The 27,949-nt window shown below is 40.5% G+C and overlaps 2 protein-coding genes across 5 annotated transcripts in view; one reads left to right on the forward strand and one right to left on the reverse strand.

Annotated features, from left to right (window-relative positions):
• nlk2 (nemo-like kinase, type 2) overlaps positions 1–7,032 on the forward strand; it is a 97,089-nt gene extending 90,057 nt beyond the window's left edge. For all 3 annotated transcript variants that reach the window (XM_031312051.2, XM_036003356.1, XM_031312053.2), the window contains 2 exons: positions 5,685–5,778; positions 6,380–7,032. In XM_031312051.2, coding sequence (XP_031167911.1) covers positions 5,685–5,778; positions 6,380–6,434 — 149 coding nt within the window. In that variant the 3' untranslated portion in view covers positions 6,435–7,032. The remainder of the gene's footprint in view (positions 1–5,684; positions 5,779–6,379) is intronic.
• Positions 7,033–18,392: 11,360 nt separating this feature from the next.
• LOC116034644 (Na(+)/H(+) exchange regulatory cofactor NHE-RF3-like) overlaps positions 18,393–27,949 on the reverse strand; it is a 116,274-nt gene continuing 106,717 nt past the window's right edge. For both annotated transcript variants that reach the window (XM_036003359.1, XM_036003358.1), the window contains exon 11: positions 18,393–19,349. In XM_036003359.1, the coding sequence (XP_035859252.1) occupies positions 19,317–19,349 (33 nt within the window). In that variant the 3' untranslated portion in view covers positions 18,393–19,316. The remainder of the gene's footprint in view (positions 19,350–27,949) is intronic.

A 27,949-nucleotide genomic window follows, 5' to 3' on the forward strand; every position in this document is an offset into this window, starting at 1 on the left:
CAGGTAACGAGTTCAAACAGGTGCAGTTAATACAGGTAATAAGTGGAGAATAGGAGGGCTTCTTAAAGAAAAACTAACAGGTCTGTGAGAGCCGGAATTCTTACTGGTTGGTAGGTGATCAAATACTTATGTCATGCAATAAAATGCAAATTAATTATTAATATATCATACAATGTGATTTTCTGGATTTTTGTTTTAGATTCCGTCTCTCACGGTTGAAGTGTACCTATGATAAAAATTACAGACCTCTACATGCTTTGTAAGTAGGGAAACCTGCAAAATCGGCAGTGTATCAAATACTTGTTCTCCCCACTGTATATGTCTATCAAGGCAGAGGTCTATTCGCGACGACGTGCTGACATTTACGGTAAGCGTATTGTGAGCGTATTGTCTCACTTGTGAGTGTATTGTCTCACTTTTCCGGTGCTTCCGCGTCACGGACACTAGTTTGTTGCTCCAGCAAAAACTTTACTCAACTCTGCTTCATTGTTTAATTTAGCAGCTATTTGCCTGGATTGCATTTAAACTACACTAGTTATACTCAAGCACTTATAGTTCTCTTCTCTTACAGTGACTGCCTCGCTGATCTCACAATTATTATCTCATTAAAACGCTGTTAGCTACTTTTGCTTAGCCATTAGCAATGGCTAATTCCGCTCCCTCTCCTGCTCTCCCTTGCTCGGTGTGTCAAATGTTTAGCTATTCCTCTGCCTCCTTTAGTGATAAAGACACATGTAATAAATGTAGTTTATTCGCTGCTCTGGAGGCGAGGGTTAGTGAGTTTGAGGAACGGCTCTGCACCATGGAATCAAAATCGTATGCTTCTGTAGCTAGCCAGCGCTCCGTAGCTGGTGCGGGCCAACATACTGTAGCTTCTGTTAGCAGCACCCAACCAGCCGGGCGAGTGGGTGACTGTCCGAAGGAAGCGTAGCGCTAGCTCTAAACCGGGGAGTGCACATGACATGCTAAACCAGAGCCTATGGCTAACCACCAACCAGAGTAATACAAAAGGAAATATGTCCAAGTAGGATCACATTAGAGCCAGTCCGTCTCATGAGAGAGCCGAGAAAAAAGAAAAAAAGGTAACGCAGCCCTCAGCAGAGAATGCACATCAGTATAAGTCCCTCGCTGACAAATCACTTCATATTGTCTATGAATGCCATCGCCTTTCGGGGGCATTTAAATGTCTTAACTCCAGCCTTGGCTTCTATTTTAAGTTTGGCAGGACACAGGATTCGGAATCTCACCTCTCATGAAGCTTTTTCTTACAATCCTTGAACCTCGCACTTTTTCTGTGTTGCCCTGGAGAAGTCTGGAAATAGCATTATGTTGTTATTCTGCCAGGTCATCTTGCCCTTGCCTCTCGTCGCCAGCAACACCCGGTCCAATGATCTTTGGAATCTCGCCAGAATGGTCCTGGGTCTGTCTCCTGCCTGGGGCTGCTGGCTGGAGGTTCTGTGTGCATGATTAATCTCAATCTGTCCCTCAGTCTCCAGCAACTCCCGAATCAGCTCCCCCAAAAACGTATCTCCTCCTTCCTTAACCTCGGGGATGCCCACAAAATGGACATTATTGCATCGGCATCGATTTTCAAAATCTTAATTTTTTTCCCAAAGCATGTTGATTTCTCTCTTGCTAGTGGCAGGATCATCCTGTCTTTCCCTCTCGGTCGCCTCTAAATTCTCGACGCGGTTCTCAACCTCGTTCATTCTGGGGACCAGGCCGGAGAGCTTAGACTTCATCGAAACAATGGAGCGGCAAATTTCCTTCAGACCTTCTAGCTCATCGGAGATTTTTTCTAGTGTTGCAAATGTTTTATCAATATCCGCCAGTGACATGTTGTAAGCCTGTTCCTTTTTTGCCACAGACACAGCAGCGTCTAGCCTAGGAAAACCCTGACGAACTTCCGGCAAATTTGAGATTTGCTCTGCAAGTCAGTCTGGCCAAGAGCGATTCAAGCTCATTTCCAATTTTTCCAAATCGAGGCACCAATCACAACTGTTGAGGCTGGCTTTACACGATGATGATAGCACAGCGAGGCAAGCAGCTTTTTGTTTACATTCAACATGACGGCCACCGAAGCGCAGCAACCCGTTGATGCCGCTGTCGCTGCTACATCACCCGGATCGTTGGTCTGATTGGGACTATCCAGGACTATCCAGTTGCACCCAGCAATTTGAGCGGCATCCGTTGGTGACGCCAGAGATGGGGACTTGAGTCTGAGACTTGGACTCGAGTCACACTTAAGTCGCACAAACAGCTAACTTCAGACTTGACTCGGACTCAACCCAAAAGACTTCAGACTTGACTTGCGACTCGACCCAAAAGACTTCAGACTTGACTCGAGCTTCGAGACTCGTCAACAACCTCTTTTCATGCAATTATTGCTTTTTAAATCTAAATTTATTCATGTATTTCTATTTTCTTTTATTGGCGCATATACGTTGGGGAAACGTATGACGAGCTGCATGTCCCCTGCCCTTTTCCATAATGTGCAGCATAACGCATGCGTTATGCCTTATGTGCGCGCACTCACATATAAAAAAATGCATTGACGATGGTGACACCAAGTCCTCCCGGAGTTGTGCCTTTTGTCATTAGTTTTGCTTTCAATAACTTTGTTAACAGTGGCAGTAAGCTAACAGCTACATGCAAGGTGTGTGGCACCAAGATGAATGATGCCGGATCAACAACATAGAACTTCATCATGCATCTCCAAACGCACCCAGATAGGTCAGTCACTTGCTAATGTGAAAGAGACGTTACAGTTAGCACATATCATCACAGGTAACAAGCTAACCATCGCAAAGTGTTGTACTAATGCTGAGAACAGGCAAATTTTATCTTTATAGTTAGTAGTTGCTGAGGCTCAGACATCCATGGCGCACAGTGTGGACAGCACACAACTCATGTGATGCGTAATTGATCCCGTGGATGATTTGTATGCTATTAAGTGAACAAGGTGTATCCGGTTCACCAAACACTGGGCCGTCTTGACTGTCTTAATTCTGCACATATTTCTGTTACTGTAGTCCTATTTACTATTTCATTATTTCATCCATGCGCAACACAGTGGATCCGTGATCCGTCACCTGCCGTGGAGACGCTGGCCTCACTAACCTCTCCTCCTCTGAGTCGAATCTCCTCGCGCTGGACTCTGAGTGTACTAAGACTTGGAAAATAAATAAATTGCATTACATCAGTGAGATCAAACTGCTTATTGTGCGTAATTTGGACTGACACTGAGATGCATGTTGTTCTGTAACTGGTGTGGCGCTGCCACTATTCTCTTGATTTTTTTTGAGTGAAAGAGACGTTACATTTAGCATATATCATCACAGGTAACAAGCTAACCATCGCAAAGTGTTGTGCTAATGCTGGGATTGCCTGGGAACAAGCAAGTTGTATCTTTATAATTGTGTCCATATGATGTGACAGACTTAGGTTAATATTTCACTAGGTCCGAGGGCTAGAGGCATGTGTTAAGTAGGTCTACTTAACACATGCCTCTAGCCCTCGGACCTAGAAGTTATCCTACAACTGATTTTGATACTATACTGTATGGATGGTAGCTACAGGACATGCTTTGAATTCATAAGATTTAACAATACAATGTTAGGGACAGATCAGATGAGACTTGGACTCGTGGCAAAAGACTTGAGACTTTACTTGAACTTGCCCCTCAAAGACTTGAAACTTGACTTGGACTCGAGCTCAAAGACTTGGACTTCCAAAGAATTATTTGTGAACACCTCTGGGTGACGCCCCTTTGGAAATGGGCTGTGAATGAAGCTTGCGCAGACCCACTCTCAGTTACAACTGAGAAGGGTCTGGTGTCAACCATGCTAAGCAGCGGTGCCATTTTGACTCCTGTCCACCGCGTCTCCACCATAGTGTTCATCCACACAAAGCACATTGCTATCGCCTGATGAGTGACAGTTAAGTTTGGCCCATTTTATGTGGGGGGTGGGGACACAACGGAGTTAGTGAGCTAACGTTGGCCTACTAACAAGTTGTCCGCTGGCTGGCTTGCTGGTTACACCGTGCTTTCATGTTGCATCGGTTACAGAGAATAAGCCGAACAGCGGGCTGTATCTAATGGTCCACTGACCCGCTGGGTCCAACTTTTCCTTTCTTCTCACCCCCCGCAGATGTTGAATGCTGAACTATAGTCTATGAATATCATTCTCACATACTTCTGGTCCAGGTGGGAGAGGGTAGTGTGGAGGGTTAGGGAGAAGGTATCGTCGATTGATCTATTAGGCCTGTAGCAAATTGTGATTGGGTTAAGTGAGGGGTCACTTAGAAATTTCCATTCCACTCCATTATAGACAGAATACCAGCTGAGATCAGTTGCATTGTTTTTTTTAACCAGGGCAGCAGTTTTCAGATTACATTATGTGCTTACATAATTGCAAAAGGGTTCTCCAATGTTTTCTCAGTTAGCCTTTTAAAATGATATCAGATTAGTAAACAGAATGTGCCTTTGGAACATTGAATGAATGGTTGCTGATAATGGGCAATGTAGATATTGCATTAAAGATCAGCCACTTCTTTCTACAACAGTTGAGAACCCTTTTGCAAGTATGTAAGCACATAATGTAATCTGAAAACTGCTGCCCTGATTAAAAAAACAATGCAACAGATCTCAGCTGATATTCTGTCTGTAATGGAGTGGAATGGAAATTTCTAAGTGACCCCGAACTTTTGACCAGTAGTGTGTATATATATATATATATATATATATATATATATATATATACTTTGCATATATACATTACACAGGGCTTTAAGTGAAAAAAATCCATAGTAGTAAATTAATTTATATGTCTAGTTTTTCAAGTACAGTCTTCCAGTGTGTTTCACGGTCAAATTCATAAAGGGCTGATGCGGCCCGTTTCATTGAAAGTAATCCACTACTGTTTTTGGTGAAAGTGCTTTTAAAGTTGTTGCCTCATCTTGGTGTGAGCTACATAGTCACCTTAAACTAGATTATTTTATTAGCATAGATGATTATAAAAACAGGATTAAGGACTATTTGACCACTCAATGTATACATGTGCTGTTCTGAACACTGTTTGTTCTTTTATGTGAAACTTTTTATGCTGCTGCTGTCAGGACTCCCTTATAAAAGAGATTCTGAATCTCAATGAGAATGTTCCTGCTAAAATAAAGGTTGAATAGATAAAATTAAAGTAATGCCTATGGATTCATAGGTAAAGATTATTAACTAAATGTCAGTGGAGACAAGGAAAGGCTGACCTACAGATGCAGTGCATCAGGTATTAGAGTTACTTAGAGAATATTCACAGCAGAGGTGCAGACAAGTCAAATGACTTGGAATCAAGTCAGATGATTTGGACTACAGTCAAATGACCTGGACTAAGGTCAGATGACTTGAACTCAAAAACTTGACGACTGCTTCTTTTCTGACAAGAACTTGCAATTAGACTTTTGCAATTTTTTTTTGCAATTAGGCATTTCGAAAATGACATCCATTTTGGTGATGGCAGTCAAAGGAACAGTAAATAAAGAAAGGCAACGAAGATTCTGGCTACAAATACATGTGAGAAATGTCATTTAAAGAAAGTTAAAGACAGTATCTGACTTTATTGCTTTACTTATTGATTTCTTAAAATTAGTTTACTGATTTTTTTCTGCTGGTCTGTGTTTTTCCCTCTCAGAGATCATCCATCAGTTCATTTTGGAACAGCAAAAGGGGAGTCGAGTGCCACTCTGCATTAACCCTCAATCAGCTGCTTTTAAAAGCTTTATCAGGTAGGAGGCTTTTTAATACACAGAAGTAGAACTTAAGATTATGTATGTGTTGAAAGCAAAATATACAACATGTTAATCAGACTTGGGGTTTAAGAATTGTAGGAGTATATTTTTTACTATCTGACGGAGCTAGGCTTGCAGTTTCCCTGTTTTGTGCTAGGCTAGGCTAACAAGCCACAAACCATTTCCATATAGATTTCATGGATTGCAACAGTGTTATCTCAGTCTGACAGTCTGAGATGACAAATGAGTGAGAAAAAAACTTTGAAACTTTGAGAACTCTTTTGAAATATTCTTGCTGCTCCTGCTACTACTAGTTTATAAAAGTCCCAACATGTAAAACTGTAACTACAAGTAACTGAATTACCTAATGTCTTCCACATAGGTGTTTTTTATGAAAACTTTAAGCTCATTCAATTACGTACTTTCCGATAAGTATATTAGGAGAATTATAAGCCTCTCTTCAATCATCTTTTTAACATTTGAGGAACACAACATAACTAACCACACACATTCACCCAAGTAACAAATTACTTTTTCTAAAAAGACACATGTTTAACTAATATTAACTTCACCCACTTGTTGGCCTTCTTTTGAACAGTTCCACAGTGGCTCAGCCTTCTGAAATGCCTCCATCTCCACTGGTGTGGGAATAGCTGCTGCTGTGTCATCATATTTCCCAACTGACAAGCTGCTAATTGGGAACAAGAACGCGTCTCAACGTCTTCTATCATCTGCGTAGCATTTCACTGGAGAGCAGGACTCACAGGTCTGCCGTGTGTATGCTGAAATATGAAACACATGAAGAGAAATTCACTGATAATTGCTTTATGGGGGTGTTTTGCAAATTAATGAGACAAATGCTCTGGAGACCAAATCAGAATGTTTTAAACAAACTCATCTGGTTACTTCCAAGTAGATACGATTTAACAGTTTGTACATTTGTTTTGCTAAATAGATTAATATAAATAAAAAAAAAAGATATCTATTTTAACATATCCGTAATCACAAACGGATTAATTTCCCTTGCAATCAGGCTACTCTGCATTATTATGCCCAGCTTCACCTCTGCACTGGTAAATTAAATCAGACAATCGATTGGAATTGATCTGAAAGCTGAAAGCTCCCCATAGTTTTAGTGATGGACAAAATAAGCCTCACAAAGCTTCTTGAACCATTTTATTTATTTTCTGTGGCCGCTAGATGGCACTCTTGGTTTAAAGTTAAAGGCTCAAGGAATAGCAATTTAGTGTTACAGTTTTTCTCAATTGCTAAAACACAATTTCTGAAACCTTGCTCCATTTTCTGAAACATTAAACACAAAACCTCATCTTCAAGCACTATTTACAAAACCTCTGACTCCTCGCAAAATGAAACTTTCGCCTCAAAACAGTTTTACCTGTGTTCAAAATATAACATAAACAAAGTGTCAAAATGATATACACTGTCAAGCAGTCAGTAAACAATACACCAAAAAATAGAAAACACATTGTTCAAAACATATAGTTCTCAGGGAGAAGTACATTTTTACAGTTTTTTTCAATTGCTAAAACACTAAAACCCATTGGCTGAACAAAGTTCTCAGTTTCCTGAACTCATTTAGCTAATTGTGCCGTCTGTTGTCAATACCTTAAACCATTTCACATGGTAAAACACAATTTGCAGATTTCACTTAGACTTTTCAGCAAATCTCTAAACACATTCTCATTCTCAAAACACATTCTGCACTCTAATGCCATGTCATCCATACTGGTAAACACAAGTAGCAACAATCAAATACAAATAGAGAACACATGTCATTGATTGAACACAACCACTCAAAATTGATTTCACTTGTTTCAAATGATGTGACACAACCAATATAAGCCAGTTCAGAGAGCAAACAGGTTGTTGAAGGTGGGAAGGAGAAAGTCTGAGAATGGATAGAAGAAACAATGTGAGAGGACAAGGACGAGTGCGTATACGAGGTGTCAGGGCTGGATACGGCACACAAGAGGCTTCTTCCCCCGTTGCCTCAGGAGGGACAATATTGCTTGTGATGTCGACGAAGTGCTCTGGCCTGACCCAGCCCAAAGACAAGAAGAAGCACATTGATCACATGTTTACTCCTTTGATTTGTGTCCCTTTTAGTATTGTATACTGTAGTACAGTGCATTGTAGGCTGTATACTGTACAATGAAGAAATTGTATGGCCCTGAACATTGTGCTTTCCATTTGTTACTGTTAACAGTACTGACTGCTCAATAGATTTTGACTGGTTGCAGGTTTATATCAACAAAGAACAAGAATTACAGTATCACAGAGACAAAGTACAAGTTTGTGAGATGCAGGGTACAGTACTGTAAAAATAGGGGTACAAGGAGGAGGAAGAACAAAAGAAAATTGCAAAGACCAAAGCAGAGTAGTAATTTCTGATCAATTTTGAGCTATTATAATAGAACATGTTTTCGTTCATCTAAAGACAAAGATGGAAAAATATGAAATTTGTTTTGAGATTACAGTTTTTCTCAATTGCTAAAACACAATTTCTGAAACCTTGCTCCATTTTCTGAAAACATTAAACACAAAACCTCATCTTCAAGCACTATTTACAAAACCTCTGACTCCTCTTGCAAAATGAAACTTTCGTCTCAAAAAAAGTTTTACCTGTGTTCAAAATCAAACACTGCTCTCAAATCATAAACAAAGTGATCAAAATGATATACACTATCAAGCAGTCAGTAAACAATACACCAAAAAATAGAAAACACATTGTTCAAAACATATAGTTCTCAGGGAGAAGTACATTTTTAATCTCAAAACAAATTTCATATTTTTCCGTCATTGTCTTTAGACGAACGAAAACATGTTCTATCATAGTAGCTCAAAATTGATCAGAAATTACTACTCTGCTTTGCTCTTTGCAATTTTTTTTGTTCTTCCTCCTCCTTGTACCCCTATTTTTACAATAGTGTACCCTGCATCTCACAAACTTGTCCTTTGTCTCTGTGATGTTCATTGTACAGTATACACCCTACAATGCACTGTATTACAGTATACAATACTAAAAGGGACACAAATCAAAGGAGTAAACATGTGATCAATGTGCTTCTTCTTGTCTTTGGGCTGGGTCAGGCCAGAGCACTTCGTCGACATCACAAGCAATATTGTCCCTCCTGAGGCAATGGGGGAAGAAGCCTCTTGTGTGCCATATCCAGCCCTGACACCTCGCATACGCGCTCGTCCTCGCCCTCTCACATTGTTTCTTCTATCCATTCTCAGACTTTCTCCTTCCCACCTTCAACAACCTGTTTGCTCTCTGAACTGGCTTATATTGGTTGTGTCACATCATTTGAAACAAGTGAAATCAATTTTGAGTGGTTGTGTTCAATCAGTGACATGTGTTCTCTATTTGTATTTGATTGTTGCCACTTGTGTTTACCAGTATGGATGACATGTGCATTAGAGTGCAGAATGTGTTTTGAGAATGAGAATGTGTTTAGAGATTTGCTGAAAAGTCTAAGTGAGATCTGCAAATTGTGTTTTACCATGTGAAATGGTTTAAGGTATTGACAACAGACTGCACAATTAGCTAAATGAGTTCAGGCAACTGAGAACTTTGTTCAGCCAATGGGTTTTAGTGTTTTAGCAATTGAGAAAAACTGTTATGTTCGGATGGTGAATGAATGAACAACACACAGCACAGCAACACAATCCCTTTTTTTCCTTTTGAGTGTGACCAGGGCTATGCCATTTGGGGAGGGGCCGCTCACTGATCCCCCTATATTTCTGAAAATCCTAGACATGGTTGTGACCGTTAGTGCTTTCTGATTAGCCTGTGTTTGTATTGAAATAAGAGGCTGCTGCGGCCCGCCATATGAGTTGAGCAGAGGCTGCACAGTTTGACCAGCAGGCAGCGGGCAGCGGCCGGGTAGCAGGCAGCAGCCGCACACCAGGCCGCTGGATGGTGTTGCTAAGAACTTGCAATGTATAACTATTATCAGATCGGCCCTCACGGCCTCGAAACACTACCGGCCCACCGGGAAGAGTCCAGACTCTCCCAATTGCCACTCCGCCACTGGTGTTTGCTACTTGTTTCAAGTGGCCTCACTTGAAGCAGGTGAACAGCCTGCCATCATACCCTCCACCTGGCTGAATCACACTGCCCCACACTGTTCTCTATCCAGACACTTGTTGTCTTTTTTGTCATGACATTAAGTCACAAGAATTGTCAGCTACAGTTCTCCTCCAATTATGATTTGGGAAAGGTTCAGAGACTCTAAGATGGTCGAACACTTTGTTCGAAGCACTTAGTTTAGTGTTAGTTATTGAGTGTTAGCAAACACTCAACACATTAGCCATTAGAACTTTAGATGGGGTAAATAGGTCAGGGCTGTGTGTCATACTGTGGCACATACCCACTTGAAGGTCATTCTTTCTTCTTTATTTTCATAGTTTGTCATCTATTCATGGTAGAATGCACATCTAATCAGTTCACAGTCCGCAAAGCTTCTGTCATTTACTTATAAGGCCACAACATGGCACTTTTGTCTATTTATATTAAATATATTGAAGGAGAATTAATAGAATTGCAACCTTGGACGTATCAACTATTGGTTGTTATCGAAGAAGGGGACAAATCAACAAGTATTTATTTAATCTTAAAATAAGGACATGCGTACAGGAATGTAATTATTGTTCAGATATATGTGAAGTTTTACATATATGTATAATGCACACGTATTAGAACAAGTAAATGTATGCATGTATATGCTATTTTGATGATTGTATGCAGACATTTATACATGAGGCCCCTCAATATTTGTTTATAAATATTGTTTGTAATATTAAGTTGAATCTGTCCCAATATTTAAATCTTTGCCAGTCAGTCAGTCATTGTGGAAAGGGTCAGGTGTCCCCTAAATAGGCCACGCTTTATTTCTGTTTGGAATAATGAAACTAAGTGTTTACAGTGGTCAGTAGATTAGCATTCTGGAAATCTGCTTGGGTTTTTAGATAAATTGTGTTTTTTTTGTTGAGATAATTCAGTCTTGAAGGTGAGGGTTTAAATGCTCACTTGCAAGTTACATCAAGAACAACTGAATCGTTCTGTGAATAGGAAATAAGTTTAAAAAGGGATCAGACTAAAAACTATTCTTATACACCCTGCCAACAAGATGACACAACCCATCCAACTTCAGAAAGCTGTACTGTACTGACAAAGGGAAAAGGAGCAGAACAGGAAATTCTACAATGTTACTTCTGCCCCCTCTTTGACCAACCATATTACTTGTACTGCTAATATTCAGTTCAATACTAGTGTATGGCTAAACAGTCCTGTCAGCCTAATGGAATAGTTTTTTTTATGAATGAATGTTAGCTGTCTTTTGTTTGCCTCCTAACTTCACTGTTTGGATAGTAACTATTTAATCACTCAGCCAAATTGAACTAAGTTTACCCCAAAGAGTAGGAAGAATAAAAAATCAGGAAAAAAAAACACAAGATAGACGAAATTGCACTGAACTGAAATATGTCAGCTTACTAATGGTTCCCCATGACCTTCCATGAAATTCCTCTATGTACATACCACTTAAATGGAGTTGAATGAAAACCTCTACAGCCTGTTGGCCTTTCCATAGCTAAAGTTAAAGGAAAGATCTGTTTTTCACAACAATTTCTGTAGGGGGAGCCACCCTTCCTGTTTATGAGAACCTTTTACTCAACAGTTTGATTGTGGAGCGTAATGTTGGCCAGTGGCCATAAGATGCATTTATTCACAATGTGTCTGCTCATTTTGCTTTTGATCTTTTTTAAGCATGGTCTTTTTTTTTTGTTATCAACTAATACCACACAAACAGAACATAAGACATCTGGAGTAAACATTCTCCCTCTTAACACTCCTACCCCACCCAGAAGAACAAAAATACAGACATTAGTAAATAAACATGTTCAATATTAAAAATAAAGACATTAAGTATACTATGGGTTCAATTTATCTGCTTCTATGTTTTCAAAAAACAAAGGTTGCCTTGTAACATACATATATTTTGAAAATGGATCCCTTAATGGAACACCAAATCTTCTCAAACAAGTCCTCCAAACCATACAACAATATATATATGTTTATTCCTACCCTCTAAAACGACCTATAGGAGCATTTCATGAATTAGCACCCATAGTGGTGGCAGGAAATACGACCCACAGGAGCATTTTTACATCCTCATATTTAAACCACAGAATGTAATGGTCACAGTTTTAAACCATAGACTGTATAAATTATGGACGTAGTCTCCATGACGTCACCCATAGGTTTCTGAAGAGCCAAAATAAAGCTCAGAGTGGGCGGGTCCTTGTGGCTCCAGCCGTAGCCTTCTTGGCAGTGAATGAAGTCGGCTAATCCAAAAATGGGCAAAGAAGTAAAAAGTGGAATGAAGCCTGCAATCTATACTCGCCCCTTGTGGTCACCTGTCACTCAAAGCGGAACACCCTCAATTATGCAGAAGTTTAAGCTCTAATTATAATTTAAATGGGTGAATTACTTAAAAAATCCTGGTCCTGGGTGAAAGTCCTGCCTTTTTCTTTACAAATCCACCACTTCCTCAACTTACTTCCTGCTTTGCTCTCCTCATAACTAATACGACCACTAGAGGGCGCCGTCACTATAAACATAAATATGGGTTGTAATCGGAAACAAATGACTTATGTTGGCGTATTTCAGGGAGGAAAAATCTCAAATCTTTTTGAATTGGACATGTTCATCTTTACATAATGACCCTGAGGAAAACAGTAGAAATCTTCTGGTGAGGAAATAACAGACTGCAACCAAATTTATTTGAGACCTGTTCAGATATCCATCGTTACAACTACTCCAAACAGTGCAATAAATGGACACGGCTCTGTTGATTCTTTACACATTTTAATGAAAGTTTTGTCATTTTTAACATATCTAATGCATGCTTAGCAGAGTAGGTGGGCCATGTCAGCAACAGTCATGTGTGATCTAACTTTGGACCAATTCAGTTGATGTACACATATCTCTTATTGTTATTAGGTATCATCTGAAATGTGTATTTTTTTGAGTCATTGTCTGAGTACTCATTTTGTTTTGTTCTTTTGGTTGTTAAGGGTTAGTGTTAAAGCTACAGGTGTTGGGAGTGTCATCCAGATGTTTTCCTAAGTGATGGGGGATGATGGCCAACACTATGAGAATCAGACCCAGATTGTAAAGAAATCCTTAAAAGTACTATAGAAGCATATAAAGGCGTGGCTGTGGTAGTTTACTAAAGTCAAGATCCAGTCTTCCTTTGGAGCCTGCTTTGTAAAAACAGGTTTGTTCAGCTTGTTCTTCTTTTGACTAAGGACAAATGGGGAGCTGTCATTGTGTTATGAACAAAATATGAAAATGAGAAGAAAACATACTAAGGTAAAGAAGCAGTTTAACCAGCAATATCATTATTTAAGGTTGTTAATTATTTATGTAGACTTATACTATTGACCAACTATGTCATCATGGATTGCATTAGACAAGCTCACCATAGAACCGAAACAGTAGCATATGAATGATGTATAAATGATGGCATGGTCTCATCCATATGGGTTTTTCTAAATGGTAATCCAGTTCTAAAGCGTGCTCCCGCTTCTCCTCATACATGTACACTGTCTCCAGAAAAAAAAAACTTTCAAGTAAATGATTTAATATATTTTTAGAATTGTTTTCTATTCCTATTCATGTGTTCTATGGCATGCATTCTTGTCACACCTCAAAGTACGATTATGTATATAAATAGAGAAGCAAATCTATACATCAATCTAAAGAACAATACCACTGTATAGAACTTGTATTAGCCTGCACATTTCTAAGGCTGTGAAGTTAATTTTATTTTTAAACTTGCATACAAATGTTTATGTTGTCTTTATTTTAATCCTGCAACTGGGATCTGTAAAGGACAGAAAATCCTGTAATGATTCACAGAATTGTCATGTTAACTGTATCTTGTGTGTACAGCAGATTTGTAGATACAACTAGGGAGAAGCCTTTTTTGTTATTGTTAATTATTTCACCACAGCGGCACTGTGTGAATATGTATATTAATGATTCACCATGTTGGTCTCTACCTCTTGGGCTCAGTAACTTTGCTTTGTTTACCTCCACACCTTTCTGATTTCATGTGGGGATGAATTAAAAAACACTTGAATGTCTATTCAAGCTTTTATACTGAAATAACATGTACTGCCCCTGCAAACCTCTACTGCATCTAAATGCAAAGCATTCACCTGAAATTTTTGATTTTTTTTTTAATCATCAGATGTTTGTATTACAAAGTACTACCAATAGCCAAGGGTTCCCTGACTGTTAGTGAATTTTTACTCTTTGATAGGATAGGACCTTATGGGCAGGGAGAGTCACTACTTACTATGGGTATAACGGTACACAAAAGTCACGTTTTTTTTTCATACACTGGCGTCATGGTTTGATGTGAGTTTAGTACAACGGGAAAAAACCCAAATACATAAGGATATGTTTATTTTCATTTAACAGAGTAGGGCAAGTGGTCGAGACAGACAAAATCCTGTTGCTGGGGACTGAGCTAACATTTTGCCCACTGGCATATTTGAAATGTTGCTTATTTGATAATGAAAATAGTATACCAAATGTCTGTACGAACACTACACAAACACTTTCCCAAAAGGCAACAGGTCACAATAGGCTATTAAATTGAAAAACATCTCTTATGCTATATTTAAACATTCAAAGCGCCCAATAATTTATCGTCCCAGTGATCGGCACATCTGGGTGATGCCATTTAATGTGCGTTAGCATGTTGGATGTGTTTTCATTCACATACACTACAGTGGTGGAGCAACGTGGACACATCTCTCTCCGCTGCTGTTGTAGCTGACCGGGAACCTGCAGGCGGGTCTTCCAGCTCCGGAGTCCCATTTGCGCTCTCCATAGTGTGACTGAATCATGACCCCCATACCGTGACTGTTCGGTACGGCCCAACTACTTACACCACAGTGGCTGTGTTCAAAGCTCAATGTCAAGGAATTGATTTGATTCAAAGATGAATTCAAATCAAATTTTACATAATTAACTTACTTTTTGTTTTGGATTGTTTTCAGGCTATTAAGAATTTGACTAGTGCTTAGTTATTTTTTTGCAGGATGTGCTATATATGGTTGGGGTTGAATAGCCTATTATCGAATCAGAATTCAGTATTGAATTAACTCATTGAATCCAAATCCCTTGTTGAATAGACTTTAGATTTGGCTATCACTTTTTTGCTTCAAATATTGATTTGTGAAATGGTTTGCTAATAAAAAAAAAGCAGAGTTCAATTAAAAAGTAAAAAAAAAAAAAAAAAAGTTCAATAGGATTAGGTAATTCCTTTTCTAACCGAGAACCGGATCCAATATGGAACCAGCTTGTAGAGCCCTGGAGTCCTGGTACTATATACATTTCTTTCCATTTGTTTATAGAGTTGTGATTGGCTGCATAGTGTTTTTTTTCCAATAACTGCGCACTATGGGTTTTCTGCTTGTTGGAGCAATGTTTGTCCCTAGGTTTACAAAGACAATGCCCACACAAAGTTTATATTTAAAGATCATATTGTTTGAGCGCTCAAAGACCTCAATGCACTGCAACTTTAGAAAACCAAACACAAAATAGACAATGTGAAACCTCATATGCAGCACAGAGAAACACTGCAAGTCTAACACAACAGAAATTTTCAGGTGAGATTAAAAACCATTCAATGAAATTGATGATTAAAGATGGAAAAATATGTTAATAAGGAGTGTTTCTTAATTTAACTACTATACAATAACAAATCATGATCACATTGAGATCAAATGTTTGCTGTGTGAAATATAAGCCTTTATATTCAACCACCGGGACTTCAGAACAGATAATGATGGTTTCTAACTTATCGCTATTTTATTGAGTCTGATTAAGTATTTACAAAGTCATTTTTTTAAATAAACTGCACAGACCACTCCACCACTCCATCCTAGAGTTCTGCACAGAGCAAAGCATTAAACTCTTTCGGCCACTATATTATTGCCCAAAAGTATTAAATTACCTGGATGTAACTCTAGTTCTATGAGTACATGGGTAGCCCTCCAACAGACTTTGATGTTGATTCACCCTGATGAGTCTCATTATTTGATTTCTGTCACGTGGCCATAGTTTAACATAACATAGATCACTCCAACCCATTATGAAAAAACACATTCAACACAGAGAACTCTGACACAAAGGAGACAATAAAAAAGAGGCATGCTGTGGGTGTCTATTGGAAACTGAACAGGAATTTTCTCAGGAATGAACACAGCTCACAGTGGTACAAGTCACTCTCCCTCCCTACTCTTTGTGTAGATATAGCAGTTTCCTATGTTTTATTTTGTGTTGGAAATAAGTACTTGAATCAAATGATGCTCATTTTGAAAAAATGTAGAGTAATAACTGACAAACTTGTGTAAGAAACTAACTACAACTTTGCAACTACTGGTATATTTGGATTCATATAATTTGCTGTCTTATACCATGTTTGTATACTTGATGTTTTAATCAGATGCATTGTAATTTGAATAAAACTTGCAGTATATACAGTACATAATGTATCTATTAAACTCTGCGTTTAAGCACTGTAAATCAAAGTTATTGACTAGATATCAGTTGTCATTTTGGAAAGTGTTAGATCTACCCAAAAGGTTCCATCTGAAAAATAATGGTGAAAACATTAAATGTGATATTTAAAGAATGCCAAAAATCCATCATTGTCCATACTTCTCTCATAATGTGAAAATTGAAGATAACCTGAAAGATAATATCTTGAGTCTTGATTATTATTGAATTATTAGTTTGGGATTGATTTTCCTGCTAAAGTCTCTCTGAATATTGTTCTCAGACTGTCCAGCTGCCAAAATCCACATGTTAAGATTTAAGTTGATGAAAAAAAGGTGATGCACTTCTCTAAGTTGCCCCGAGTTATTACTGTGCGCTCAAAGCAATGATCTTAATGAGCAGCAAGTAGTGCGGCCAGTGCTGTGAAGACTTGTCTTGCCCAGAGTGTCTCCTTTCAGGCTACCTTGTTGGTGCACGATAACCAATCATAATTTGTTTTTTGCTCAGGTCGCCAGTCAATCACTGGGCCGACACAGAGACGCATTCACGCTCACATGGGCAATTTAGAGTTGCAATTAACTTAACTAGCATCTCTTTGGACTTGAGGAAACTGGAGAACCCTCTTGCTTTCAGGTGGGAGTGCTAACCACAGATCATGGAGCATGTCCACCCCAAAATAAATACAATCTGTTGCCACACATAGAACAAAGAAAAGTAGCCTATATGCTGATAAAAAGGGTAGAAATTTGCCACGAAAACATTTAATATAAATGAATACATCCAGACACAGTGAATCATGTTACATATAGAGCATAATAAACAAGTATTTAAAAATGCATGTTTCTAGATGTTAAAGGTCCCATGGCATGAAAATTTTACTTTATGAGGTTTTTTAACATTAATATGCGTTCCCCCAGTCTGCCTATGGTCTCCCAGTGGCTAGAAATGGCGATAGGTGTAAACCGAGCCCTGGGTATCCTGCTCTGCCTTTGAGAAAATGAAAGCTCAGATGGGCCGATCTGGAATCTTGCTTTATGAGCTCATAAGGAGCAAGGTTACCTCCCCTTTCTCTGCTTGGCCCGCCCAGAGAATTTGGCCCACCCATGAGAGAGAGACATCATGGCTTTCAAACGAGCAAAGTGGCAGTTTGTCAAGGCCACACCCCCACCCTCCAACCTTGCCCCCCCCCTCTTTCCTCCTCAATAGCTACAGACACAGAAATGGCACATACTAAGGAACGCTCATTGTGGGACTGGCTCTAGTGGCTGTAATTCTGCACCAAGGCTGAATTTCGGGAAAGAGACTTCAGATACAGTATTAGGGGACCACTAAGGTCTATATAAAAGCATCCAAAGAGCACCATGTCATGGGACCTTTAAGCTTCTATATATGGCACTAAACATTTTAAAGGAGACATATATACCGTTTTAAGGTTCATACTTGTATTTTGTGTTTCTACTGAAACGTGCTTACGTGCTTTAATGTTCAAAAACCCTTAATTTTTTTCATACTTCCCATGGCTGCTGTACCTGTATTCCCCCTCTGTCTGAGATGCTCTGTTGGAGCACCTGTCTCTTTAAAAAGCCCAGTCTGCTCTGATTGGTCAGCGTTTCCGCATCTCCGGAGTCTCTAAATCTATGCTCTGCTAGTCTATATCCACGACATTCCACTTCCGGAATTGCTCCGGTGCTGCAGGAAATTCAGCCGGATGCATGTCTATTCGCCGATGTCCGTTTCCTTCCGCTTTCTTTGTGTTGGCGTTCTAAACTCTAAAAAAAAAAAAAGATTTATGAGGACTATAGTTAACTGAGCAGTTAACTATAGTCCTCATAAATCTTTTTTTTTTTCAGATCTCTGCAGGGTAAATCCAGACAGCTAGCTAGACTATCTGTCCAATCTGAGTTTTCTCTCTCACGACTAAAACAACTTTTGAATGTACATGTTCCACCAAAACAAGCTCCTTCCCGAGGCTATTTTGCAGCGGCTCCGTGCGGAGCTTAGTGTGACGATTGTGATTGGTTTAAAGAAATGCCAATAAACAAGAGCACGTTTTTCTCCCATCCCGGAATGCTGTCTGGACTAGCCAGACCTTCCTCCCCCGCGCTGTGGAGCTTCCTCCACAGCTTTGCTGTTGCTGCCTCTGTACAGTCCATTCCAGTCGGAGACTGACTGCAGTGGGGTATACAGCAGGACTTTGTACCGTGAAAAATCACCAATAAATGCTTCTAAACTAATAATTACACAACCGGACATGTTCCAGCAGAAATGTGACCAAATCTTTGGAGAAAATAACATCGCCAGCCAAGATTACAGCTTTCCCTGGCGTTAGCATGTGAAAACATGTAGCGTAACGTAAACACTGACCATATATGGAAACCCGGCTCGGTATGACATGATATGGAGCAGAGAGTAGAAAGAACTGTTAAGACTAGAGCGAACAGAACAGTGGGAAATCTGAGGTTTTACCTGGTGTGTTTACCTCATCATTTATAGCTTTGGACACGTTTAACATCTGAGATGGTAACATTATAGATATGACAGAAAATACAGAAAAGCATAATAGGTCTCCTTTAAAGCTATTCCACAGTTTATATCATACAGTAAGCTTCACACAAAATAATGACCATTGTTTATAATTAACAAAAAATATGAATCAAAATATACATTTGGGGATTACAAGGTTAAAAAGAAAATTCATGTGATCTCATTATACTGTAGATTCGGTGGAGCATCCAGTGCCAACACCTGGTCCCAGAAGACAATTACACAGAGGTGATTTTGGTAACTGATTTAGAAAAAATCTAATGAGCAAGCAATAACACAACTTAATCCCCAAGCATCTAACCTCAGTCTGCTGTAAAATCATTTGCTATGACTTGAGCTCTTCGTCTTCCCTTGTCTGCTGATGTCATTCGTCTTCTGTTCATTTTGATCACAAGAAAGCATCACATGTTCTCTCTGACAGCTGAAAAACACAAAACAAGGTGAAAATGATCATTTAATCAGAATAACCCAAGCTCCTCTAATGAGGGACCATGCATGCCACAGCCTGAGCTGTGACTGTAGTTTTCTGTTGTTCCCTGTCCCCCTGTCTGTGTGTGAGTGGGCGTTCCTTGGGCGTGGAGGAGATCAGTACTGCACACTTGTTTCTCATCTGATAATCTTCCGGTGATATAAAGACTCCAGGCTTCCTGTAAATCGAGGCAGATTATTCCTCGCTTCACATGGTTGAGTATCTGAGTCCACCTCTGGTGATTCGTTTCTAATGTTCTTGTTAACCAGTTGCTACTGTTTAGCTTGTCTGTTCGCTAACCTTCGCTTTTTGTTTCTATGTTTCAAGATAACCTCGTCGAGTTTATTGTGCCGGAAGTGTCCTGGATCGCTACTACACTGCCGGAACTTTGGATCAGTGTCTGCTCTAACCTTCCTGACCCCTGCGCACGCCTAACCTTCTCCACCTCGCCTTCAACAGTATTTGTTTGTGAATAAAACTCATAAACCTCATTTTGTCTCATGTGCATGCATTATGCAAACGTAACAACGCAAACCATCATTCATTTTGTGACACTTATTGTCACGTGTACACCAAGGGGCAACCTCCAGCGCTGAGCAGTGATGCACATGCGAAAGTGCCAAAAACTGCAGTTCATTGAGTGGCAGCTTGAGGCTGGCTGCAAAAGTGAGTCAATTTACATAGACCCCTATGTTAAAATGCCCAGCTTTACAGCAGAATTAAACATGTTTACAGCCTGGTTAAAAAAAAACAGAAAAAACTTAGCTATGGTCTCCATAGCTAAGTTTACCCTTCACGATAACTCTAGAGGGGTGAATATTTTTTATAACTCATCAGATTAAGTTATATTCAGGCCTAAAGTTCTACATAATTAAGTGCATGGTCACATTAATTGACAGTTGCCTGTAGTGAGAGAGACGTAGCCCTGTGTTCCCCGTCAGACACTACAGCTAAAGCTAATCCGACTCAAGGTGCGTGTCCATTGTCAGCGTCATTTCCCCGCTTCCCATTCATTTCTATGGGAGCAGGTTGTGTAATGCATTCTGGTAGCGGGGTGTCGAGTCGCCCGCTCCTCATTTGCATAAAGTTGAATCCAGCCAACTTTATGCAAATGAGGAGCAGCCGGCTCGGCTCGCTGCCTCTCAAAAGCTGACGAAAATCTTTTAAACTAACCTTTGTCGATCTAAAATGAAGACAGATTTAGCAATTGCATGGCCTATTTCTCCCTTAAAATGTTTTCAGAAACACGTTTTGGTGAACTGATTTCGTAAAATATGAGATTGTATTCCAAACGAGCCGCCATTATGATGGCTTTTGAAATTCGGGAGCAGACATGACACGTCCAATCAGCTGCAGCCATCGCGGTTGTAGGAGGGTGTAGGCTGTTTATTTGCTTGGCAGTGGTCAGTGAAGAGAAACTGGTGTCAAGCTCACTAGCGTGCAATGCTGGGAAGCGAGGCGATCCCTTCCGTGAAAACAATGCATATATGGACACGTATATCACTGCACTTGACCTCCGAGCTGTGTTTTTGCCTTTCGGACAATTTTCAAGCATATATCCGAGGCATAATCTGGCTTGCTGTACATTTGATTGTACGGACCCTCCCAAGAAGTCAACGCTCCAGTTCTTTCGGTGAGTGAAATTCTAATGGTTTTTAACGTCCGTGAGCATTATTAGCACATTAACTAGCCAACGTTAATTAACCATAGACAGAAGCCTCGGAGAAGGACGCTAACAGGAGCTTATGCTAAAACCGGCTTGCACCGAAGGTAAAACGTAACTTTGTAGTGTTTAAATGTACAGTGATAATACTTTTTGTTGGGTGTTTGTTAGAGTGGTGATACCCGACCCGAGCCCAACGGAACCCGACCCGAGCCCAACGGGACCCGACGGTACCTGACGGGCCGTGCCGGGTTCGGACAGATATTTAGAAATGATGTTCGGGTTCGGGTCGGGCTCAGTCACATCAGCGCTATAAGGCATTTGTTGTAAAATGGTGGTACGGCTCCTTTAAGAGAGCTCAGTGCGTGTGTGTGTGTGTGTGTGTGTGTGTGTGTGTGTGTGTGTGTGTGTGTGTGTGTGGAAAGTGGGCAGAAGAGAGATAGAGAAAGAGGAAGCAGACGTGTAGAGCAGGGATGGTGGAATAAGTTGAAGTTTTGTACACAGTGTGTGCGGTGTCCGAAATAAACTCCAGACTGAAAGCCAAGTTCATTCATTTGCTCACCAGAAACAGGATTTTAGCCCCGACATTATTCATTTTATAACGTCGGCCCTGGAGGTAATGAGTCTCCCCTGGTTTAAAAAGCTTATTAACGTTGTTGTCCCGTGTGCGCTGATGCGCTCATCTGTTGACATTTCTGAATGCCTTCCTACAGTTGCTTAATAAAGCGGGCTTTCCACACAAACAAACGTACATGTGTCATTAGTATGAGAAAAAAACAAGATTTTAACTGTGTCGGGCTCGGGCCGGGCTCAGACATAAATATCTTAATGCCTGTCGGACGTGGGCCGGGCTCGGACAGAAAAATGCGGCCCGATCACCACTCTAGTGTTTGTATGAGGCTGGAAAATAAATAGTCACTATGTTATTTGAGACTGTGCTGCTGTTGGAACATTAGCAGCAGGTACCGAGTGAGCAGCATGGCAAAACTTTGCTCCAGGCCGAGAGAAGCAGCTGCCGGCCGGGTGTAGTGGTCCACTGCGCTACGCCTTTATGCTTTGACAGTCATGGATGTAAAATAAGACCAGTGACAGAAATCATCTCTGGTGACAGCAGACTCTCTAATTTATATCTTGCCATACAAACTAGACTAGACTAGGCGAACTGTGTCAAAGACTAGGCGAACTGTGTCAAATGGTGTGTGACTTCAAAAAAATGTCACATTTCAGCATGATTCCAGAAATAAACCAATTGCAATATGTTAGTTAAGCTGGAGCAGTGTTGCCAACTCTTTTCCAATGAAAGTAGCTAGATGACATCATTCGTTCATTTGCATATTGGTAACGTCATTACGAAATAATTTGCATAAAGCTTAGTGGTTGTATCAGGTGTAAGCCAGAGACCAGAGCCACTAAAGACTCTGAACACCCACATAGAGGATTTCAGTTATTGTGGCTGATTAGATCTCTGTTCAGGTTGAAGTAGGCCGGAGCTTAGATGTGAATTTATTACGTAACAAATTTGTTCTACCAATAAGAAGGATAAAGCTGTCATTTGTCCTGCCCTAACTAGTGCAACAAAGCTAAGAGACACAGGAAGATGTCAATCAATCAGTCTATACACATCCACACAGTACTGGGAAGAGGACTAATCAGCAAGATTAACTCAAAACACCTGTGTGGGTGTTCAGGGCAAGGTAGATAGATAGAAAGAAATAGAAATCTTTTGCCAAATAATCACAAACTCACTAGGAATTTATATTAAATTATAATTATTACTTAGATTTATTTTAAGTAAAAAAAGAAATTCTGAGGGATCACGTGACCAGCCACCGTTGCAAAAGACTGAGGCTCCCACACTCACCTCCGTATTTCATTAAATAACCAGGTCTATTACTTTTTCTTCGACGCCAAACCGTTTTGTCTGCTATCACAGTGACTCAGTGAAATGCCTGCAGGCACGAAAAAGCGGGTCTCGCTGTTGCCTAAACTATTTACTAGGTCAGAGAAATTTGTTAGCATGGCAGCGGCTAATGGAACGTTAGCTGATGGAGCAACTGATGTGAACGCGTTCTCTAACATAGATGACTTAATTGCTCGGATTTTGGAGAGGCACCAAAGGGTGCTTGAATCAGTGATCTACGACGCACTGAAAGGAGCATTGGTGGAAATTAATGCCTCGAAGCATCACATCGAGGCAGAACCTGAGATGCAAGAAATTATGGTATGTGAGCCGGATCAATCTGACTGCGTCACACTCACGATCCAGCAGCTTCGGTTGCCTGAATGGACTCAACTCGAACTACACGCTGAACGCAACTCTGACTCTTTAGCTGCCTGCCTGCCCTGGGAACGATTCATGGAGGGAGAGAGTTTGCCTTCGCTGCAGCCGCGGAGCCGGGTGTTTGCTGGCTGGAACTAGAAGTGGAGGAAAACGCGCTACATGCACGGGTCGCCCCGTGTCGTGGTGAATGCTGGCTACTCAGTCTACAGTCTATGCTTTTGTGGACATTTAATTAGGCTGAAAAAACATGATAAATCCTGAGGACACGGTATGTAAGTTTCGGAGCCAAGCTTTAAAGGGACACTTAACCAGACTGAAAGTACATGATAAATACTGGCTGGTCGGTTTACCTGGTCTATGTTTGTTAACATGTAGCTGGACTGAAAGAACATGAGGGATGCTGTCTGTTCAGCTCATAGTCTGTTATTGCTCCAACTAGATTGGTGTGTCTTACACATAGCTTATTCCAGAAATTGTTTCTCACATAGCCTACTTCAAAACAGCTGCTTGAGACCTAGTTCTGATGTGTTTATAATATTGTTCATGTTTAACATAATTAAATAGACCTGTTTAAATGAACCTGTGACTTAAGACAGGAGGTGCAGTTTTGAGCTGGAGTTTTGCACAAACTGCGTTTGATGTGGTCACGCATCTTACAAATAGAGGAGAGGGTCTGCGGTCTCAGAGGGTTAGGGGATTTATTTTACTTTTTATGTTTTTGTCACACCTTGCTCAGAGCTAACAGTTCACCCTTTGCTACAGATTTGTTGGCAAAGTCCGGTAGGGTAAGTCCGGTATGCGTGTAAATTTTGAAGATCCTTTCAATCAGGGGCTCAACGGGCTGATCAAACAAGCTAAATTCCTGGACTATTTAAGAAGGAAAAACATAGACGTGGCACTTATACAGGAGTCACATTTACGTAAAGAGATGTAAATCGTCTAGGTTGCAGCCTCATCTAGTGACGACATCAAAACCAAGGGCTCCATCGTGTTGCTGTCGCAGAAATGCGCACTCACCGTAGACAAAAGCAGTAAAGACTTATCAGGCAGGATATCTTATATATGCAGGGCTCTCAAGTTTTGAAGACAGGCAAGAGTGACAGTCCATCCCCCCAATCCCCCCGTCAAGGGGTCAAAGGGGAGGCGGGTTGAACGGGTCGCAGGAAGGGGGGTGTTTCAATAATAATATTATTATTAGTGTTTTTGTTGTTGTTATTAATAATTGCTCTGACTTTTGATTTGACACATGGCACTGACAATTCAACCAAATACAAAGTATTTATTCAATTTCTGTGTGTGTGTGTGTGTGTGTGTGTGTGTGTGTGTGTGTGTGTGTGTGTGTGTGTGTGTGTGTGCGTGCGTGTGTGTGCGTGTGTGTGTGAAAGAGAGAGAGATTGATTATGACTGGTGTTGTTTAAGTGTTTGTTGCCTTTTTGGACTCCTTTATCATTTGTGGTGTTGGCTCCCATTTGAAACAGTTCGGCTCAAGTTGTCATTGTTTGTGTCAAACAAGTTGTCAATTTGTTGTAACGTTAAAACAGGAGATGATGACTTACTCTGTTGTGTAACCCCTTTCTTTTTTTTGATTGGCTGATAAGTGGCAGGCTCGACTAAGAACTCAAGGGGAGACGCGCTTGATTCCTGCCGGTTCCATAGTGAGAGCGGCATGGGCAGATACATTTTGGGCGCTGCAGCATATTAAATATATTATAAATAGTTTTTCCATGTGAGAAATACAATGTGTGGCGGGAGTGCGTGACAAAAGACCGAAATGAGAGCCCTGTATATGTACCATAATGAGGAGTAGGAAAATAGCCTTTGTTTCGGTATATGCACCGGCTACATATGATGAAAGTTTTTTCCCATGTCTAACCAATGAATTGCTTTCTCTCAATAAATATTCACTAATCATAGGGGGAGACATAAATGCAGTACTTGATTTAAATCAGGATGGATCAGGGTTCAATCACACAAAAACCCCAAAACGCATATCAGACATGTTTAAAGCAGTGGTGGAATCCCACCATCTTACAGGATGGAGGATGCACAACCCTACTAGCAAGGATTAAACCTTCTTTTCCAAATGTCACCTCACCCACTCCCGCATTGATTATATTTTATGCTCCAGTGAGCTTAAGGCAATGTTCCACACGATAGCAACAGAACCAGCAATTCTGTCTGATCACAATGCGCTGATAACCACATTCCGTTGTGATATGTTAGGAGAAAGATCTAGGAGATGGCAATTTAATAATTCCCTTCCCCAGAACACAGCTTTTGATGCAGAATTTAAAACCAAACTGGCTGAATTTATATCAATTAACACCGACTCAGTTTCTGACCCTGCATATACATGGCAAGCAACTAAAGGATTTATTGGAGATTTTACATCCTCCTTCGCAGTCAATTTGAAGAGGAAAAGAGAGGCATGGATAGCGGAGTTGGAAGAATGCTGTAAATTGTTAGAGCAATCTCTTAAGACTTGTTTATCTAAATCTACATAAACTCTTTTAGTCACAAGTCGAACAGAGCTGAATGATCTGCTAAGAAGGAGACCTGAGTTCATAATGCACAAAGTGAGGCAAAATTACTATTTGAACGGCTGTAAACCAAGCAAATTGCTTGCTCTGAAATTAAAACGTGTGAATCCAGAGCTACTATCAACAGCATCCGCATAGACCGAGGTATCTCAACAAATCCTAAAGATATCAGCGCCACTTTTCAATCCTTTTACTCAAAGTTGTATGAGTCCTCCTGCAACCCAGATCAGATAACCTGCCTCTTCTTGACCCAGAGGAGGCAGAAGAACTGGGTCAACCAATAACCTTAGAGGAACTTAAATCAGCAAAGGGAAAACACAGAGGTTGGATGGAATTCCATCAGAACTTCTTCTACAGTATTTTGACATAGTAGGACCTACCATTTTAAAAGCTTTAACTTCAGCCATAGAGAAGGGCACTTTCCACCAACAAACCAACACCGGCTGATTTCCGTTAGGCCAAAGAAGGGTAAAGATCCTCCGGATTGCTCAAACTACAGGCCATCAGCCTCATCGGGGCTGATATCAAGCTTTATTCCAAAGTCCTGTCTCTCCGCTTAGAGTGCTTTATCAAAAAGCTATTCCACCCCGACCAATCAGGTTTTATACCCAAGCGTTATGCTGCAGACAATATACGCAGACTATTTCATGTAATAGTAAGTAGAAGGCTTTTGACCGCCTAGAGTGGAACTACCTGTGGCAAGTAATGGAGAGGCTTGGTTTGGGGGCCAAATTCATTGACATGGTGTGTACTTTATATGCGAATCCCACGGCCATAGTCTCAACCAATAGATTGCATTCTCAGCCATTTCCCATTGAACAGGGCTCGTGACAGGGATGCCCGCTTTCCCCCATGCTATTTGCAATCTCTCTTGAACCGAGCCCAAGCCATAAGGCAAAATAAAATCTGTAAATATCCAGATTAAATCCAGTAGCAGCTCAATATCATTATTTGCAGATGATATGTTGTTGTACATTGCTGATCTTGAGGACTCTATCCCAAAAAGTCTTAAGATTTTCAACGAATTTGGCTCAATCTCAGGCTATAAAATTAACTGGAATAAATCTAACTTCTTTTATTGAACAACAGGCATGTGGCATCAACCATTAGTGTTACAATACCAACCCAAAGCAAAATTACATATTTGGGCATCACCATACTGGATACCATCTGGAATAATAAACAACCTAGGCTAAAATACTCTACTCTGCAATGTACCTCAAACACGGAAGGCTTGGCCCTCCCCAACCTTAAAGTGTATCACAGAGCCTTTCAGCTACGGGCCCTCAGAGTGTGGATAGACCCCTCATCTACAGTCCCATGGAGAGAAATAGAGCAAAACCTCACTGGAAGAAGACTGCAAGACCTGGCCTTTGCAGGTGTGTGTCTAAAAAAGTGTATGCTAGCTTATGGCCCAATTATTACCAACACATTGACTAACTTTAAACAGGTGGAGGAGCAACTATGCTACACTAACAAGTGGCATCTGGACACCCCAATTTGGCATAATACACACTTAATGTCTGGTAACAAACCCTTTGCTTGTAAGCAGTGGAGTCACAGAGGCATTTATACTGTAAACCAGCTATTCAATGAGAAAGGTATGTTGAGTTTTGAGGACCTAAGAGCTAGTTTGAGGTCCCCAGGACATCCTTCTTCTTGTATCTGCGCTTAAGAGAAGCCCTAAACTGTTACCGAGTGCCATGGGGAAACAGTCTTGAGCCGCACCCAGTTATTAGGTTTGTTAATTTTCCTGTGAGAGGATTAGCGTCCAAGATCTATGCTAAACTGATGCAATTATCCATAGGAGAACTCCCAATAGCAAGGAAATGGGAGCAAGAGCTGACACTGAGGGGAACGCAATTAATTGGGAGACAGTTTGGGACAATATTTTCCATTGTTCCATGAACCCAAATCACCAGCAGATCCATTTCAACATATGTCATAGGACATACTGGACTCAGAAGAGCTACATCTCTAAAGCCTGAACAAACTGGAACTTTCCTGCACATGGTCTGGGAGTGTGAACAGGTGCATGAGTTCTGGAATAAAACAACATCAATAATAT

Source organism: Sander lucioperca, chromosome 7 (genome assembly GCF_008315115.2).
Source record: "Sander lucioperca isolate FBNREF2018 chromosome 7, SLUC_FBN_1.2, whole genome shotgun sequence".
Taxonomy (NCBI): domain Eukaryota; kingdom Metazoa; phylum Chordata; class Actinopteri; order Perciformes; family Percidae; genus Sander; species Sander lucioperca.